Source organism: Equus quagga, chromosome 1 (genome assembly GCF_021613505.1).
Source record: "Equus quagga isolate Etosha38 chromosome 1, UCLA_HA_Equagga_1.0, whole genome shotgun sequence".
NCBI lineage: Eukaryota > Metazoa > Chordata > Mammalia > Perissodactyla > Equidae > Equus > Equus quagga.
In genome coordinates this window covers 182,605,811-182,625,109 of record NC_060267.1, presented here as the reverse complement: position 1 = coordinate 182,625,109, position 19,299 = coordinate 182,605,811, and the positions used below count along the sequence as shown (strand labels likewise).

At 41.5% G+C, this 19,299-nt stretch overlaps 2 protein-coding genes across 2 annotated transcripts in view; one reads left to right on the top strand and one right to left on the bottom strand.

Annotated features, from left to right (window-relative positions):
* The window catches only part of MED12L (mediator complex subunit 12L), a 297,559-nt gene that overhangs the window by 25,478 nt on the left and 252,782 nt on the right, over positions 1-19,299 (bottom strand). The window contains exons 22-34 of the mRNA XM_046642173.1: positions 17,984-18,104; positions 17,500-17,601; positions 16,682-16,795; positions 13,054-13,253; positions 9,486-9,674; positions 8,819-8,893; positions 8,510-8,700; positions 7,522-7,683; positions 5,491-5,602; positions 2,565-2,654; positions 1,421-1,530; positions 1,091-1,226; positions 139-300 (exon numbers count right to left, since the gene is read on the bottom strand). Of these exons, the coding sequence (XP_046498129.1) occupies positions 139-300; positions 1,091-1,226; positions 1,421-1,530; positions 2,565-2,654; positions 5,491-5,602; positions 7,522-7,683; positions 8,510-8,700; positions 8,819-8,893; positions 9,486-9,674; positions 13,054-13,253; positions 16,682-16,795; positions 17,500-17,601; positions 17,984-18,104 (1,764 nt within the window). The remainder of the gene's footprint in view (positions 1-138; positions 301-1,090; positions 1,227-1,420; positions 1,531-2,564; positions 2,655-5,490; positions 5,603-7,521; positions 7,684-8,509; positions 8,701-8,818; positions 8,894-9,485; positions 9,675-13,053; positions 13,254-16,681; positions 16,796-17,499; positions 17,602-17,983; positions 18,105-19,299) is intronic.
* Positions 534-19,299, top strand: part of P2RY12 (purinergic receptor P2Y12) — a 51,263-nt gene continuing 32,497 nt past the window's right edge. The window contains exon 1 of the mRNA XM_046661246.1: positions 534-616. The gene's annotated coding sequence lies outside the window, so the exon portion shown is untranslated. The remainder of the gene's footprint in view (positions 617-19,299) is intronic.

Here is a 19,299-nt window from a genome sequence, read left to right as displayed (position 1 = left end):
TGACAAAACTATACTTTAAAAAAGTAAAGAAACTGTTAAATTAAGATGCTTTCTATGCCCCACAGGAAGACAAGAAAGTGTATTTGTTTTTGTAAGTTTGTGCATTTATACATGCGACCAGCAAACATCTCCTCTTGCCTGCTTTTTATCTATGGAGTCGAATCCAGCGATCTTGTTTCCCTTCGTGTCGATCAAGGAGCCCATGGGCTCACACGTGATGATGTCACACGTCTGCTTGGGCAAAGGCAGCAGCTGGCGAACCTTGTCGATACTTTCTGATCGCTTGTCTCCTAGCTCTTTCTAACGAAAAGAAGAGAGAAGTGGGTCACGAGTCACAAAGCAGGCAAAAGTTAACAAGAAGGAAGTTCCCCCATGAAACATCTCCTTTTTTATAGCTGGAATGTTCTTCAACCCTGAACGTGGTCTGTGGGGCAGCTCTCAATTACAGCAGGGAATGTTTCATTTCTTCTATTTAAGTCAGAAACAGAACACATATAAAGGCACCCTTGTTACACAACAGATGCTGCAGTGCTGAAATGACAAAAATCCAAGGTGGAACCAGACGGCAGAGGCTGCAGCACAGAGCCCGTTCTCGAACCCAGAGTCAGACCACAAGGTAATCATTGATTATTTTATTGGTAAGGCCTTCAGATATCTTGATTGGTTTTTCCTGTGTCATTTGTTTACAGTTTATTTCAAAGACTGTATTAGTAGCTAGTTACATGAATCGAATTTAGAAATATCAATGCAAACGGATATTTTTCAACTGCACGTGCCAGTCCAAGCACGATTTATCCCAAATCTGATGTCGGCATTCAGTTATATATTTGATAATGGATTTCTAAAGTTCCTTAAAAACTTAAACATGTTTTGTGGATATAAATTTTTTTCAAAGGAAAAGTCTTTAAGCTATATGTTTATAACTTTTGGGTAGTGGTAAACTGAGGTCAAGCAAAAAGCAAAATAATCACATTAAAGTAACTTCAATGCAATAATAATTAATTTAATGCATAGTAAACTAAGATAAAATGTACTAAATAACAAACCCATAAACACTCTGGCTCCTAAGATAAGCAGTTTACAAACTCACCTTCAGTTTCTTTACCAGATTCATGTACGCACGCTTGTTCTCTTCAGACCCCCCGGGGGATGCATTTGACAGGTCAGAGGCTAAGGTTCCATTGATTAAAACACCCAACATATCGAGAACTGTTGTGAACAATTCACTAAGAGGGGAAAGAAAATAATTATTTTCACCTTAGAGCAAAACTAAGAAACTCCTAACTGAGCATTTTTATGGAAGGCATAGAATTTTTAATGGTACCTAAGAAAATAAGACGTGGCAGAGTTTGTAGTCAGTATAACAAAGCTTCTACTAGCACACGTGCAGCAAAGTAAAAGGGAACTGATAGGAACATACTTGTTAGTGTGCATGTCGACGGTCCCAGACGTAATGATCTGGAGGAGGAGGAGGGCCCAGTCTGTGGTCCACTGCGTGCTCCTCTGCACCGTGTCAAACATCCCTCCCACCTAGCACACAGACAACACAATCAGGACCTGCATCCTGCATCGTGTACAGGGAGAACACCACCCATCACCTTAGGGAGCCAAATTTTGATTAGCGTAAAAAAAAAAGGTGCTCTAGTTTATGGATATCTTGTCTTCTCTCTCACCAAGCTCTATATTTGTCACCCTTTTTGTTTTCTTCAGCACAAGAACTGGTCATTCAAAAGAAAAATGACAGAGTCCCCAAGTGTGGGCACATCATCAATATGAATTATATACCAGTACAAGCAGCTTTCTGTGGTTCCTAAACTTTCATGATATCCAGTTTTATGACGTAATTTTAGTCTAATTACATCTGAATAGGTCCAAACCACATAGTCCAATTATCTACAGCTTTGTATTGTCAATTCCTATTGAATCTAAACCTGTTGTCATGTTAACACTTGGAAATATCCAGTAACACAGAAGGAATGAGGAACAGCAGGCGTGCACGCAGGTCTCCTCGATCACGGGTGGGAATTAATTTAAAATCATCAGCTAAAGCTCGGGGGGCCATCCTCCAGAGGAGCCCTCAGTGGGGCTTCTCCGTGGAAAAGGAAAAGTCAAAGGAATGTGAACGTGTGAGGAACTCTGAATTTCTGTAAAACCTCCATGTGGGATTTACGATCGATGTGATGGAAAGTTTGATAATTTTTGACTTAACGGATGTTTTAATATGGTTCTTAAATAAGCACAGTAAAAGCTACCATGCATCTCAAAAAACAGTAGTCCTTTAGGACCTCCTCTTAGCCCGAACCGAAGAGGAAGAGAGATTCCCCGGGGCGGGGAGCACAGAGGGGAAAGCGATGGCTAAAATGCCTACTGCTGGCCGGAAGCCAGCCCAGGCCGGAAGGGCAGCAGCCAGCAAGACAGGACGTTCCAGAGACGGGGCAGTAGTGACCGAGGGCAAATAGCAGGAGGCCTCACCTTGTGATGGAGGCCAGGACCACAGGAGAGGTGGGAGCTGAGTCACTTTCACGAAAAGCGTAAGGGAGGAAAGGCACCAGGATGGCTCTTACCAGATTGAGGCGGAGCTGCAGGGCCTCGTGCATCATCTGCCGGGCCTTGGTGTCATCTTGGTACCGTTCTTCTCTCCAGTTACTTAAAATCTAAATCAGAAAATACATGGAAAAACCAAAACCTTGTTTTTCTGTTAAAACTGACTTTTTCTCATATTCAAATTGAGCTATTCACTGACAGTCAAAAACAATTTTTTTTTTTTGAGGAAGATTAGCCCTGAGCTAACATCTGCTGCCAATCCTCCTATTTTTGCTGAGGAAGACTAGCCCTGAGCTAACATCCGTGCCTATCTTCCTCTACTTTATATGTGGGATGCCTGCCACAGCATGGCTTGCCAAGCGGTGCCATGTCCGCACCCGGGGTCCGAACCAGTGAACCCCAGGCTGCCAAAGCAGAACGTGTGAACTTCACCACTGAGCCACCGGGCCAGCCCCCAAAACAACTTCTTAGTTTAACACATGAACAAACAAAGCTAAAATAAAACTGTAGCTTTTCTCTCCTTCCTCTGCGCCAACAGAAATCTGGCTATTTCTTTGTTCGTTGCCTTTCTAGGTGGGAGAAGAAAACCCTTATTTAATTATATATCCTGTGAATAAGTCTTAGAAAATGCTTCAGAGGACCACCAAGTTAAGCTTAACAGAAAGAAAGATTATTTTCTAAACATATTATTTCACTGGTCTCATGAGAATTGGATAGACAGAATTACATTTTACATCAGTCCTGTGTTACATTTCTAGGGACATGCTATGAGCCCTAGCAAATGTACTATTTTGATGTTTATTGAAAGGGTGCTTGCTATCTCACAGACTTATCTTCCTTGACAAGTATGCTATTTTGAAAAATATGGCATCTTGGACATCCGTCAAGTGGCGTATCAATTTATAAAGTGAGCACTTCCTCACCCATTCAGACTAGTGTTGGGGAAGGGAAGGTTTGCTCAGGAAAAGCAAACCACAGATTCTGGGCAGCATGATGATACGAGCGAAAAAAAAACCAACACACTGGGCCCAGCCTGGTGGTCAAGTGGTTAAAGTTCTACATGCTCCGCTTCGGCGGCCCAGGATCGCAGGTTTGGATCCCGGGCACAGACCTGTCCTGCGCCCGACCACGCTGTGAAGGTGTCCCACATACGAAAAAACAGAGGAGGATTGTGACGGACGTTAGCTCAGGGTGAATGTTCCTCAGGAAAAAAAAAAACAAGAACAAAGAAAAAAACAACACACTGCCATGCTCTGAAACATGATGACTAAGGAGAATCCTCTTAAAAGAAGTGAAATGAGGGGCTGGCCCCGTGGCCGAGTGGTTAAGTTCGCGCGCTCCGCTGCAGGCGGCCCAGTGTTTCATCAGTTCGAATCCTGGGCACGGACATGGCACTGCTCATCAAACCACGCTGAGGCAGCGTCCCACATGCCACAACTAGAAGGACCCACACCTAAGAATATGCAACTATGTACCTGGGGGCTTTGGGGAGAAAAAGGAAAAAAATAAAATCTTAAAAAAAAAAAAAAAAAAAGAAGTGAAATGAGTCACATGCAGAAGTAACCCAGCCAACAGATGACCTGTGAGCACAGTGCAGGGGGAGGGGAGAGCACTTCCCAAATCTCTTGGAAAGATACGGCCCCCTCCCATGGCTGAATGAGGGGCGCGAGGCAGTTAACGAAACCCATGAGCTCTCACGGAGCTTCCATTCCAGTAGCAGAACGAATAAAAACAAGTATACCAAATGCTGTGAACCAGGGCAAGGGGACAGAGAACGAGCATGGTCCTCACTTAGACAGTGCTCAGGGAGGGTCTCCCTAAGGAGGTGACACCTGAGTGGAGACCTGAAGCAGTGAGGGAGCGGCCAGGCTGATGCGTGGTAGGAGAGCCTTCCAGGGGAGGGGAGAAAGATGGAAAGGCGCTGCGACAGGGAGTTCAAGGAACAGCATCGTGACCGCTGCGGAAAGAGAGGAGTGAGCAGGCCGGGACCAGGAGGAAGCAAGGCAGGAGTGGGAGCCAGTGCCCAACCACGCAGGGCCTTACCAGCCCAGACTCTGGATTTTTATTGTAGGGTGCAGTGACAAACACTGAAGCATTTTGGGCACTGGACAAATACGTGATTTATATTTAAAAAGGCTCACTCTGGCTGCTGTGAGAACAGACTCCCTATCCAAATGGCAGATGATGACGAGACGGCCAACAAGTGAAGTGTCCCTGCCATGTTCCTCCAGGACCATTCGAGGGAAAGACGTGGCATCATGAGCCACAGCACCACACGAGGGCTCCCAAGGCTCTGTGGCAGGATGAAACCCCCGCAGGGCCAACCCACCCACTCTGCTCGACGCCGCGCTCTCCCGTTTCTAATTCGGTCACTGGGTTTCCTCGTGGTGCACAGAAGCCAAGTGCCCCAAAGAGGGACCAGGAGAGCTGTGGGTGGTGGAAAGGCAAAGTCCAAATTCTCTGTAAAGGAACCAAAATGCCTTCTGATTTGTAAACGAGCATCGTGTGCACTTGGCTGGCATCAGTCTGGCTCTGGTAGTAAAATAAGTGAGTTCTGAACCTACAGAGCTCAAGCTGGGACCCTGCCTGACACACGCAGGCCCAGTCGAGGACCTCACTGCCTCACCTACTGCAACCCAGATTGTCCAGGACCTCGCCCACGAGGCAGGGTCAGGAGAGGAGCAGACATGTCAAAGTGGACGTGCAGCATGCAAGGCATGACTTTTCTAGTCTATAGACATTTATCCAAAGCATAATCAATACTATAAAATTGATAATCTTGGGGTGACTAGAATGCCTGCCAGGAGAACAGGGCATGGATGGTGTGTCCTGCATCTACTCAAAACATGTTGTGCCCATATTAGTTTAACACCAGTAGGTGAAAGGAAAACAAATTAAGACCATTAGGAAAGTACTTGCCTGGCTTAATATTCTGCTATGCTTTACCTGATTAACTTGATTCTGGAGAGAGGTCAGGAGGCCTTCTCGCTGTTCATCTTGTCCCTTAAGGCAGGTAAGGACCAGTGAGAGGAATGGTTGTTGACTCAAAAGAGACATACTACAAAGGAAGTAATAACAGCAGATCGAGTTAGAAAGAATGGATTACTTCCTGTGCAGCATCAACTTCTTGCCCTCCAGTTGCTGGCGCTTCTTTATTTTACTGTTAGAAAAGGGAGGGCAGAAGTAAACAGACAAAGACCACAGGAAAAGTTAAATTGCATCTCCACTAACAAGATTAACAGCCACTGTCGTGCGTCTAAATAATTTAATACACCTTCCTGCCCTTGAAGGCATTCCCAAAACAGCATAAATCCGTCCTGCCTATGAGTGTACAAGGGGCACAGGGATAAGAGAACTTGTATTTCACGCCAAAGCCAAATTTTTAAAAACACACATCGAAGGAGTATCACTTTCTACACAGAACAAAATGAAAAATTGAGAAATTTCTCTCCCATGAAACTCTCATTTTAGGGTCCAGGAAGCTGGCCTATCCAATTGTTGAGCCTGTTTTATTCTTCAGCACATCTCTCAAGACCACACAGTTGGGCATGGTACAGCTAAGATTAGCACCTGGGTCCGAGGACTCCCAAACCAGTGCGCCTGCTAGCCCTCAGGTGCACAGCCCCACGGCCCACAGCCTCCACCTGTAAAGGGGTTTCAGGACATCTGGTAAAAATCCTACTATAAATTGGCATCTTATTAATATTTCTTCAATTATCAGAGAACAACTGATAAATGGTATTGACAAACTCATTGCTACATTGGAAAATGGAATACAATCATTCTTAAAGTGAGATGGAGGACAAAATATTTCAGTCGGCTTCACCTTACGGCAGCAGAACTGACTGAGCCTGACTTGGGAAGCACCTTCTTCAGACTCATAATACCACCTGTTCTCCCTGTGGGAAGCGAGGCAACGTGCCTACACTCGCCCATGAGCAAATAAACGTTGAGAATGAAAACTGAGTTATCCGGTTGGTTAATTAACACTGGCAAAGATGAGGAAACAACCATGTAACAAACAAAATATGTGTAAAGCTAGGTCTCTACTAAAATGTACGTTAGTGAGGGACACGGGGTCAGAAGTCAGACCAACTGGGTTGAAACCCCAGCCTGGAACGCCTTAGCTGTGTGTCCGTAAGAAATTTACTTAACCATTTGGGCCTCAGTTTCTTCATCTGTCAAAAGGGTATGCTAAGGAGAGCACCTACCACACACGATTGTGGTGAGATTTTAAAAGCTCAGTGTGTGAAATGAGTTTTATATCGGGAATGGCATTTCATAAGAACTCAATAAATGGCAGCTGCCAAAATACTATTAATTAGGGGACAAGAAATCTACATGTTCAGAATTTTTTAAAAATGGAATCATTATTACTCTTTACTCCTGGGGTGCTAAATTCACCATGTTTTCTCATTTGAGTATAGTTTTGTTCTTTCTCAAAGTTTTCAAAAATAATTATTTGAAATATTTTCTATGGCATAAAACAAATTAAGAAAATATTAAAGTTGGCAGCTTTCTACGTTTTACTATCTAGTCTAGAACAAGAGCCCTAAACACTAGAAATATTAGTGATTACTTCAGGGTCCAATATGATAGAATTATAAATAATTCTATGTATTTTAAACATAAATACCTAAGTAATAAAAAAATGGAAAGTCATTAAAAGTAGACTACAGGGCCCAAGTGGATATCCAGATCTGATTCAGCAGGTGTGAAGTGGGGCTAGGAAGTCGGTGTTTTTACCGGTTCAGCTGCGGTGTGGGTATATGGGCAGAACTGAGAACCAGGGTACTAAATATCATAACCTGGAGCTTTTTAGGAACAGAGTCTTGCCTAAGAGAATACTTGCAATTCCATCTTAAACCAACATTTCCATGGACTCTGGGTACAGTGACCGTGTACCTATGCAGGCTACTAGATTTTCTCAGTTGTACTTTAAACACCTACGGAAAGAGCCACACCTTTCAGCCGTACCTTTTCTGTTTCTGTCTGTCTCTTTCCTTCTTTGAAGAAGACCCCAAGTGCTGTCCCTTCTCGAGCTCCTCCCCAGCAGCTTTCAACACTCTGCCCTGCACAGAGGTCGGCAGCCTGGCAATGAGGGGGGCCACCAGCCACACGCCCCTGCGTTCAGAGGAACTAAAATCAGAAACAGGTGTTACACCCAAGGAGGCATCCTTTCTCTCTGCTCGCCCAGTCATAACAGAAAGTCCAACGCAAAACTTGTAGGCACGAGACATACCGATTACTCTAAAATTCCCTCTTATTCCGCTACTATCTTTCCTCTTGCCAAATATCAGACATTTGCACACACTTTTCCATTCATGCTTATGGACAGCAAGGAAAGGTGGAGTTCTGGGAGGATACCGTAACTAAACTTTTAAAAAATCTATAAAAGCATTTTTCCATGATTCCGGCTCTCTGATAAGTAGCAGTCCTTTTGTCCAACAAGCAATACGCTTTTCTGCCATGGTTAAGATGTGACATGTTGAGATTATGTTTTTCAGCATACTAATAACTGATATTTAAATTCTTACAGTTCACTAGCTGTAATTTACCAAAATGCATACCAAAATGATGGAACGCAAATCAATCTGCCTTTCACGACTATCATTTGTTCAAAACTGCCAATTAATAAAGATGGCAGAAAAAGTGTTCCCTATACAATGAAAACCACAGATCAGAGTAGCCTCGGGGATGCTGAAGAAATTAGCCCATCCTGAGTGTCCTCTGTGGTTCCAGGGAGACTGAACCTAATTGACTTAATATCTAGAACACTGAGATACCATCGGCCCAGCAGTATCACCCGATAGCACATCATTAAACAATGACAAATGACACTTAGAAGTAACTGTTTTCTTCACATTTCTGCAGCTTTATCAGAAAACAACTCCATTTTGCAAATAAAATGGACTGTCACCTGTGGAAAATTAATGACAGCCTAATAAAACTACAGGACAAATACCTTAGAAAAGTCTTTATCCCATTCTGCCTTGTGCTACTTGCATCCGTACTTCCGACGCCGTTCGGGTTGAAGAGGCCCATCCCCGAACTGGAGGAGTTGTTGTTCAAGTCGGCAGACTGCTGGAACACCTCTATTGTTGCCTTCGCAATATTGTCCAATAAGTTGTTCATTTCGGCCACCGAACCAGAGCCCTAGAGTCAGACAGAGGGAGACTAGCACGCAGGTTTTACCTTCTCCTTGAATATCAACGTGGTCTTTCTTGCTTTTCATAAAATTTTATCCACATCCATGCTTTCAATCTATACTCACAGGGTCCTTCAAGCACTGTTTGATCATCAACTGAAGTTCTAGCCAGGACTGCCTCAGTGTCCACTGCTCTAGATTCTGGGGAAAATGGCAAGAATTAGCACATTAGGAATCCTGAACATGTCTTCACATACAGTAATCCCTTGCAGTAGTCCCTGCCTCAAGAAAGAGTAGAATAAGCATATACAGTAAAGGGATTTATATGGATCACAAGGCTTCCACCAAGTCTATTACACATATTCACGGTAGACACAAAGAAATAAACAGCAACATTAAGATAATGTGCGTCACTCAGCCAGCACCGGAAATACCTAAGACAAGCGTTTCTTCTCTCAGAATCTATTTATGTAACCAATCTCATTCCAAAATGACTTTGACACTTTTTGAATATCCAATATTTAAGACAGTCCCTCCACAAAACTTATTTTTCATGTAAATACAGCAGTGACTTAAAATCTCAACATTTATGTAATGACTGTATACAATTTTCAGGATCTATGTCCACCCAGCAACAACGTGTGGCAATTATACACGAAAGAGAATTGAGGAAATAAAAATCAGAATTAATTGAAGAACGAGCAATGAAAACAAAAAGAGAGATCAGCTCTTGTCATAATCACAAAGTGTGTGTCAGACAACAGAAACACAACCTTTAGACTATCACGCTCACCTGAAGGATGCGCTTAATGTGCTGTCTTTGCAAGTTGTCCCCCTCAGGACATTCTTTAATGCCATGAGGATAGCAGATAAGCTGTAGCAACTTCTGCGCTTGCATGTTGGACAGCACAGGGTCCAGTATAAGCTCTTTGTCTGTGCATAATCTTTCAGGTTCTTTTAAGCAATGTTCTCCTACCCATTCCTAAAAATAATATAGCACTTAGACTGGCAGGCATAGGCTTTCTGTATGCATGTGTAATATGTACAACATTCATGGTGCACAGACAGGAATATTCCAACTAAAAAAATACTACATAAAAAAGTAGGCGGCAAAAGTTTTCGAAACAAATTTCTAGTATTTTAACTTCTTAAAAATATAAAGTAGAACCTTGGTTAAAGAAAACTAAAGAAAAAAACAGACATGCAAAAAAGTAAAGGAAAGTGAAGAAAATATTGGTATGTGTTTTCCTTTGGAAAATGGAAGCTTGCTCCAAGAACTGCTTTGTAAGGATTTTTTCTTAACTTGCTATAAAATGGTAAAGATTCTATATCATATTATGTATTCCATCATTTTTATGGAATGCTATAATTATACTATATTCCACTGAACAGAACATAGGATAACATTTAGAAAACTGCCTTCCTTGTTGATATCATTATGAATGTTACTATTATAAGTAAATATTTGTGCACGTCTATTCTCTGTACAATTATTTTTTCAGGATAATTTCATACATGTGCAATTGCTGGGTCAAGGACCACAGCAAAAATTTAAAGCCAATTGATGTATGTGGCTAACTGCCCTCCAAGAGTTTCTACCAATTTAAACCCCTATCACCTTTTCTCCACCATTTTTCCAAAGGAAAAACTCTTACACTAAATGGGGTAAGAAGTCATCAGCAGTACCAGAGCCCTATTTGAACCCAGATCTGCTTCAGATGAAACCTGCTTCTTTTTTTTTTTTTGAGGAAGATTAGCCCTGAGCTAACTACTGCCAACCTTCCGCTTTTTGCTGAGGAAGTCTGGCCCTGAGCTAATATCCATGCCCATCTTCCTCTACTTTATATGTAGGATGACTACCACAGCATGGTTTTTTGCCAAGCAGTGCCATGTCCACACCCAGGATCCGAACCGGTGAACCCTGGGCCGCCGAGAAGCGGAATGTGCGAACTTAACCACTGCACCACCTGGCTGGCCCCAAAACCTGTTTCTTAACCACTGCACCAGTGGCTCAACGCTGGGTGTCCACTAAAAACACCTGGGAAGCTTGTTAAAAATCCAAAGCCCAGCCCCACATCAGATCAATTAAATCAATCTCAGGTGGTGGGCCCCAGACATCAGTAATTTTTTTCTTCGTATCAAAGATTTTTTAGGGGCCAGCCCCCAAGGCGTAGTGGTTAAGTTCAGCATGTTCTGCTTCAGCAGCCCGGGTTCACAGGTTTAGATTCTGCAAGTGAACCTAAACCACTCGTCAGCCACGCTGTGGCAGCAACCCACAGATAAAGCAGAGGAAGGCTGGCACAGGTGTGTGCTCAGGGTTAATCTTCCTCAGCAAAAAGCTTTTTAAAATTAAAAAAAATTTAATTCCCCAGGTGATTGGAACGTGCACCCACAGTTAGGCACCAATGCACAACTCAACACCCTCTCAACACCCGTATGGCTATTTAGCTAACTTTCACCACAGATACAACACGCCTTAATAAAAACATGATCCTGTCTACAGCAAAGTGAAAAAGAGTGTGTATGCTAGACCACACTTTTTTATATGAAAGTGAAATGAAAAAGAAAAACAACATGGAAAGATAAACCAGAAAACAATGAAACTGACCACCCAGAGCAGGGAGGGACAAAGGGCAGAAAGGACAAGGGAAAGAGGACACCATGCTGAGTACACCTTTTTGCACAGCTGACTTTTGAAGCATGTATTCTAAAGACAGAGCTGGGAACAAAAAGAAATCTAAACCAAGTGCAAACAGAAACAACTTTATTTCAAGTGAATAACATATCTACACTGAAGGAGAAAGTTCAAATAACTTTTTAACACAATACTGTAAACTCTCAGGGAAAAAAGAACTACGAACAAATCTTCAACCTCCTTCAGGAGGCTTGTTTCCCCAGTAGTGGAATTGCTGCGTAGCAATTCTGAAGCCACCACAGGTGTCTTGTAGAATTCAGCAGATGAGTAAATGGGTTGATGTCATTGGGAACCATGGTCCTCACTGGGCAAGAGGGCGATATTAATATGAAACGGGGGATGCAAAGCACTTTGTGGGGTCGGACTGGAATTGGAGACATCAGTATGAACTCGTGTCTATGCACACACACATTTACGTGTATGGATGTATTTTTTTTTTTTTCCCTAGCTCTGTTGCTGAAACGGCCTAGAAGCAATGAGCACACATTGCCCATAGCAATGAGCTCACACAGGGCCCCCATCTTGGATTCTAAATACCACCCTCTACTAAACAAACAGGGTTCCTGGAGGAATGAGTAATTCCAGGTCCAAGGCAGGGAAAGTACAAGACAGGCCAGAAAGTAAGAAAATACTTCAAAAAGTAAATAAATAAAAGATGGATATAAAATATAAATAACACAAGAACCAGCACACAAAGATTCCCACTGAAAAAATCTCGGGCAATTTGAACGTGAAAATAACTAACCACAGTATATTATGACCCATTTGGATAATAAATAAAGATGAATAAGTAAGGAAAAAGTAAATAAGTTACGCTCTCCTTAGAGTAGAATGCAAACTGATAATTGTGGAGGGAGTGGAGGAGTCTGGGAAAAAAAATCACCGTTTTGCAAGAATCATAGTAAAGACTGGTTTGGACAAGAATCAAAAGGATGCTTTATGGGAGATGGGGGTCTCATGAGGAGCAGAATATTGGCATTGTCTCAAAGTGTCTCCCCAAAGACTGCTGATTAATTGCAAGGGGAAAAATGATAATTATACAGTAGAGAAATCTTGAAACCATACAATGGAGACACTTTGATCAAAATTAACATCACCAGTGAGGTGCAAATAGACATCAGCTTCCTTCAGCTGTGATTACCTGAGAAGAATACATTATTTCTGTAGTGTCTTGGCCAGGAATACATAATCTGAAGCTAATTTACGGGAAACTTCAGACAAATGCAACATTATTGGGATAATTGACAAAATTGGAATGTGGCCTATAAGTGAGAAAAAAATCACTGTACGAATGCTAAATTTCCTGATTTGTGTATTTTAGTTTTGTTAATAAATAAGTGCTAAAGTATTAAAAAGTAAAAAAGAATAATGTATGCCATCTACTCTCAAGTGGTTCAGCAAAAAAACTTAAGTATATACATTCACACACATAAAGAGAATTATGAAGCACGTGTGGCAAAACGTAAAAAATTAGTGAATCTACATAAAGGATATACTACAGTTCTTTTTTATTACTGCAACTTTTCAGCAAATTTGAAATTATTTCAAAATAAGGTTAGCAGGGAAAAAAGGACCACCTATGTACAAGTTTCCTACAATAGTGACCCTCTCTCTAAAAGAACAGTTACATATTCAAAGCTGAAGGCAAATTAAGTCTAAAGAGTACCTGTTGACAGATAGTCCTCAGTACGTATCTAGCATATTCTCTTAAATTGGCAGTTTCTATGGAAATGCTTTTCCCACAAGACTTTGAATGTTGTGAGGCAGTCCAGATGTCATCAGCATTCCCATCACGTCGTAAACCCCTCATGGTGAAGTCGTCATTCTTTAAAGAGCTGACATTGTTATTGCCAATTTTGGCATCTCCTAAATAACAAAATCACAAAAGCAAAATCACAGAAGTTCAAAATATCGCCAAATATTTGAGTAGTAAATGAGGCAAGGCTTCAGGGATCTAAAACACATGAATGCTATCATTATTGCACAGCCAGTTGTTCAGCAGTAGAGAGATAGGATCAAAAGAATTCGAGAACGCAGAGCAGTTTCATCAGACATGGGGAAAGACAAGTTCAAGACTCATTCCTTATTTTGTTTACAGAATTAAGTACGCTTTCATCAAACTTGGAAAGGCCATTGTCAATCACACTTAATAATCACACAACACTGATTTCACCAATATTTCAAGCATAAATGTATTCAAATTCATTTGACTTATAGACAAGGAAAAAATGAGTTACTCACCCTTCTAGATGTCCCTTTGCCATTTCTTCTCTTACAATGACTTATTTTCTATCCATAGGTCAAGAGAAAAGTTTTGCCTTAGCCCACCTTACTATCAACTTCTTGACAAGAGAGATTTATTTCCCTGGGAATGGAAAAGGGCAGTGCATACTAAGGAAGCCCTGGAACACAGGGCAGTCAGAATAACCCATGACTTTCACTTTCCTCTCCGTAAACATCCAAAGTAGAAAACCTCACCTGACCAATCTCTAAGGGACTCTGTAAAATGAAGCTAAGGAAGGCGTTTTCCTTATCACAAAGTTCTAGGGGGAAAAACTGAGCAGAATGGTTGAATTGCTGGAAATAAGAAATCTTCTCTAGACGTGGAAGACAAGTAACTGTCATATTTTAACATGTTGTGGTAATAAAGATGGCCAAATGACAACAGAGCCTCCAAGCTTTGGCCTGTTACCCAGAGGATCATGAGGTTTGAACAAGAAAATTTCCTGGAAACACTAAGTGAGTTTAGATGAGGCCCTCACTGCCCCACTGTGAGCGAAACCAAGCCCAGGGCAGGGCAAAAAGCCTTTTAAAACCCACAGGTTCAAGCAAGAAAAACCTTTGACTCTGCTACAAAAATTTGAAAAACTGGAATGGCTTAGGACATATTTACTTATAAAATCGTTAAGGGGGGAGGAATAAATATACATTTTAACTCATCAATATCTTGCTAAATATTAGCATACATTTCTCATTACAATACACATACGGAAAGTACTAACTTCACCCTGAGGAGTTTACTTAATTCAACAGAGCTCTTCAGGAGCTGAAAGAAAGACCAGATTCTACGTGTATCAAAATTTAGCATGCTTTCTCCAACCTGTGGGGACATAAACAACTATTTTTATACCTTAAGTTAAACTAGTATAGAAATTAGAGACCCAATTCTATAAAACAGTCCTATCTCCCTAACTTGAAACAGATCCTGGTGGATAGGACTTGAGAGAACACGGGTTTAGGAAGCAGTGAGGTAGATAAGTTAAAACTTCTGTAAAAACAAAAAGAAAGAACACTTCTGCCAATCCCAGACGAGGAGATCCGCATTCAGTTCAGATGTTAAGATGACACAGAAGGTCTTGGAGGCTATGCCAGAACCTTCTGCCATCGTATTGACAATAGAACAAATAGAGTGTTCAGTGACTGCCTGGTCCAGTTCAACTGGCCTGATCCTGACTTCTCAGACCCCAAGGACACTCCAATACTTAGGAAACTGCAGAATTTACCAAGAACTGAGGCCAAATAAAAAGGCCAAGAAGAGGTAATCAAAGAAAAATGAACTGGTAATTATGCACGGATATTAAAATACAGCTATTTGGATATTTAAAGAGGTTGGGAAATTTTCCTTGGGATTGGACCAGTCCTCCAAATCAAGGAGACAGAATCTAAATTGCACTCATCTTGGTTTCTGCCATTAAAATGTCTACCACTTATGCAGTCACATTCCAACATTAGTTTATTGAAAACTTACTATTTAGTTTCTCTGATAGGCTTTGGAGATAACACAGCAAAAAAGTGAGTCCCTGACTTCACTGTCTCTACATTTATTTATTAAATAGAATTGACCAGCCATCTTTCCTTTCAAGCATCATCAGAGTAGAGCAATCTTACATACTGAAACAAGCATTTAACGTTGGCTCTGTAACACTCCAAGCTCATGAGCTCAGAGAAGAGGCTGGGGCCCTTCATGTGGCTCTATCTTTCCCCTTTTACTACAAAATCCATGGGCATGTCACAGTATATACATGTATGTGTGTGTGTGTGTGTGTGTGTGTGTGTGTGTGTGTGTGTGTGTGTGTGTGTGTATAGATAGTTAAGGGTTTTTTTAACGTGAACTTTTTTTTTTAAAGATTTTATTTTTTTCCTTTTTCTCCCCAAAGCCCCCTAGTACATAGTTGTATATTCTTCGTTGTGGGTCCTTCTAGTTGTGGCATGTGGGACGCTGCCTCAGTGTGGTCTGACGAGCAGTGCCATGTCCGCGCCCAGGATTCGAACCAACGAAACACTGGGCCGCCTGCAGCGGAGCGTGCGAACTTAACCACTCGGCCACGGGGCCAGCCCCTAACGTGAACTTTTAATTACGTGTTTTATGAAAACTCTGTTATCCTTCCTTGTCACCAAGTAACACTTGTCAAGTAGTAGTATAAAGGGACAGGGTGTATTCTCAAATATGTTCCATCAGACTCATCTAAAACGACCCCATCCACTCAGTAATTTCTCTTCTCATCAAAGGGAGCTCCTTTGGAACCCAATAGATAACGTTTGCTCGGTTAAGGCTAAACGAGGGGACCCAAAGTTGGAATGAGACAGTGTGAATTCAAGAGTTCGTAATCATTCAAATCCTAAACGATCTATAGAATAAAGACGTCTTCAGGTATTGCACCATAAATGAACAGAAAAGGCAGTACTACTACTCCAGGAGAACATATACCAATAAGGATATAAAAGACATCTCGGACATTATGAATTAAATGGAAAAAAACTGTGATATCTAATATTGATTTTTATCAGTAATATCAATATCATTGCAATTATCACCTGATTCGTGAAAAAACTAAGATGGAAGTATATAAACTCATTCAGGGTCACCACAGAAGCAGAAACACTAAGATTAAGACTCGGGTCTTCTGGTGTTCTACGCCTGGAATATAACAGGAGATTCAGACCTTTGGTCAGACCACCAAGTCATCCGCGTCCATCACGAAGTGTGAGTTGTGCCAATCAGTGAAGGCAAAACAACCCTGTGGGTCTAAGGATCTCTACTACAAGAGAATGAGACATCCTGAAGTTAAAATGCCACAAAAAAGGATTATATTTAAATTACCCCAGAATTGTAGGTAAGGGACAGACTCCTCAGAGTCTAACTGAACTTGGACTTGGGGAAAGCCAACTAATTTTTCCAGGAAAACAAACAAAAAACATGGTTCTAATAATATTAACTAGAATTAAACCTGAACACAAATCATTTTGCCTCCGTTTCCGGTGATTAACGAAGCTTAGTGCCAGGATAGCCTTACCAAGCATCATAATTGCTTTTAAGACAGCAAACACAGCTCCCACTTCGATACTGTTGTGAGCAGCAGCCAAGAGGTGTCTATCACAAGATGATCTTATTCCGGGGAAAGGTTTCCCTATGAGAACAACAAACCTTTACTAGTCTCATCACCATCATTAACAGTCTTTTGTAACCATTTACAGTCAGCAGGGCCTTTCATTGCTAGACTGTGGGCGCCTAATTGCCATTAGCTAGCTTTAATTGATGCTTCGCGGATTCATAAGAACACTGCCAGTATTCCTTACTTAACCTTTTGTTTTTAATTATTAAACAATGTCTTTGCTCTTTAGAGAGATGTATCAAAAGAATTAGTAGGACTTTCATCCACTTATGCTGATTGTTACCCACACACACAATGATATGAAAATGATCTTTAGGAACAGACTTCATTAACATCCCCAGAATTCTTATCTTTGTTCTTTTACCTTACTGAAAGAATAAATGAATCACCATTGCCCTAAGCTGCTATGGCGTGGTTCATAACCGACATACATGGTATGTTACAGGATCATGCTGCCCACCAGCATGGCTTGGCCTAAGAGCAAAAGTATTTTTATTGTTTATTAACTCTTGATTTGAGTTTCTCAATACATCCTGATATTACATAAATGAAAGTTGCTGACAGCCTTCTCAACGGCATTATTGCACATCTTCATCAGCCCTGAAGCAAGCCCACCAAAATCAGGAAGGAAATTTCAGAATGGACAGCCTCCTTGGTCATTTTAGAACCTACGGCTCCAAATAAAAACGGAATCAGAGATTTTTCAGCTGTCTGCTCACCGGTAGCTTGAGGTAATAAGCAGGCCTGGGGAGCTCGGAAGAGATGAAGCAGGAGTCGGCATGTCATTCTCGCCCCAGGCTCGGCATCCGCATCTCCACAAGCTGGGAAAGCGGGATTTGAACAGCCAGTTACCTAACACATTCAGGAACATGTCTTCCGGTGTTCTATTAAACTAAATTTCCTGGAATAATTTAAATAAATTCCCCTTAAGGTAAAAGTAAGATGCTGGCTATGCTTTTCTGAGAAACCTGACGCTTCCTCAAAAACAGAACCAAAACAGTAGTTTCTACCTTTTCCACAGGGATCCATCACTACTTCGTATGCACCAACATTCACAATTCTAGCATCCTCACCTTGATGCCACACCACCACCCAATGCATGCACCCTTAAGCTCTTCCTTCGCTGTGTTTTCACAGTTAGAAACCATCCCCCCTCCCCCAGCCAACAAGCACACACCAAACGCCTCCTGGACGCTGCCATACCTGCTGCTAGGAGAGAGGGCAGGGCAACATGCTGCACGACGTCCTCCAGCGAGAAACACTGTCGTGCTATCAGGATAGCAATGAAAGTAGCTAATGAATCATGGAAGGAAAGGTCACTCACCTTCAAGAAAAACATTGACACGTTTTAATACCTAACATCCTGTAAGTAATATCCAAGATTAATTTCTAAGAGAATGTAGGCAATATCAGTAAGATCTCGAATCCCAAAATGAGCCATAGAGTGAAGTGATAACTTACTGTGACCACCGTCCCCTAGGCCCTATTTGTACTGTGTAAGACAAAGAAGGAGGTTTGCCCACATCCCAATGCCATAAAAAGATAAGAGCTTTATCTCGAGTATATGTCATCGAAAAACAAAGCAACAAAAAAGCAAAACTGAGAAATCCCTAAAAGATGTGGCATAAATAAAACTTTTTAGCAGAATGCAGCACCATCTGTCATTTAAGGGTAACCATTAGGAAGCAAGGGAAAACGAGGAGGTTCCCCTGATTGAGAAGCAAGCCTGGATGATATTTTGGAGCTCTTGTCAGGGATAACAAAGAATGAGTCTTTAATATACTTAAAGTACTTTTAAAAACAATTCTGAAAATTTCCAATTGACTCCTAAATTTAAAAAGAGAGAAAGAGAGAAAAGAGGAGGAAAATTAATGCATTCAGAGTGAGATCTCTACCTTTACAGATCTCACAAGAAGGCAGAAAATAGCAGCCTTCACGTTAAGCTGAACCATGTGCCAGTGACTATGGTGAGCGATTTACAAAGATCACCTCATTTAACAGCACAACACCATGAGGCTCATACAAAGCGGAGCTAAAGTGTAACAAAAGCAAGCAAGAGGTTAAGGAACAATGTTGAAGATAAAAATTTGGGTCTTTTCTAAATGGAAAAGTAGGCCACAGATACAAGTTTTATACCTAAAATCCTAGGTGCTCATAGAACAGAGTAGGACTTCACCCACCCTCGAGATACCAGAACTTGGAAGTAAACTTTCAGTGGGGAGGTAGTTTTTAAAATGTATAAAGTTCTTCCATACGTAAGTTATATTAACAAACAACATGGACGGCTCCAAGACGTGACAGGCAGAAATAGATAAACAAAGACTCAAGACGGATTTTTAGAAAATTCACACATCATGGACCCAATATGATACTCAAGGAAATCTGTGATACATGACAAGCGTCTCCTCATCACCTTCCAGACAGTCACTAGGAAAGACGGGACACCCAAGTGCATCTGAGCCTGGACATCCTTACACAACACAAGGGAGTCTGTATTCTTACAGTGCACTTTGATCTTA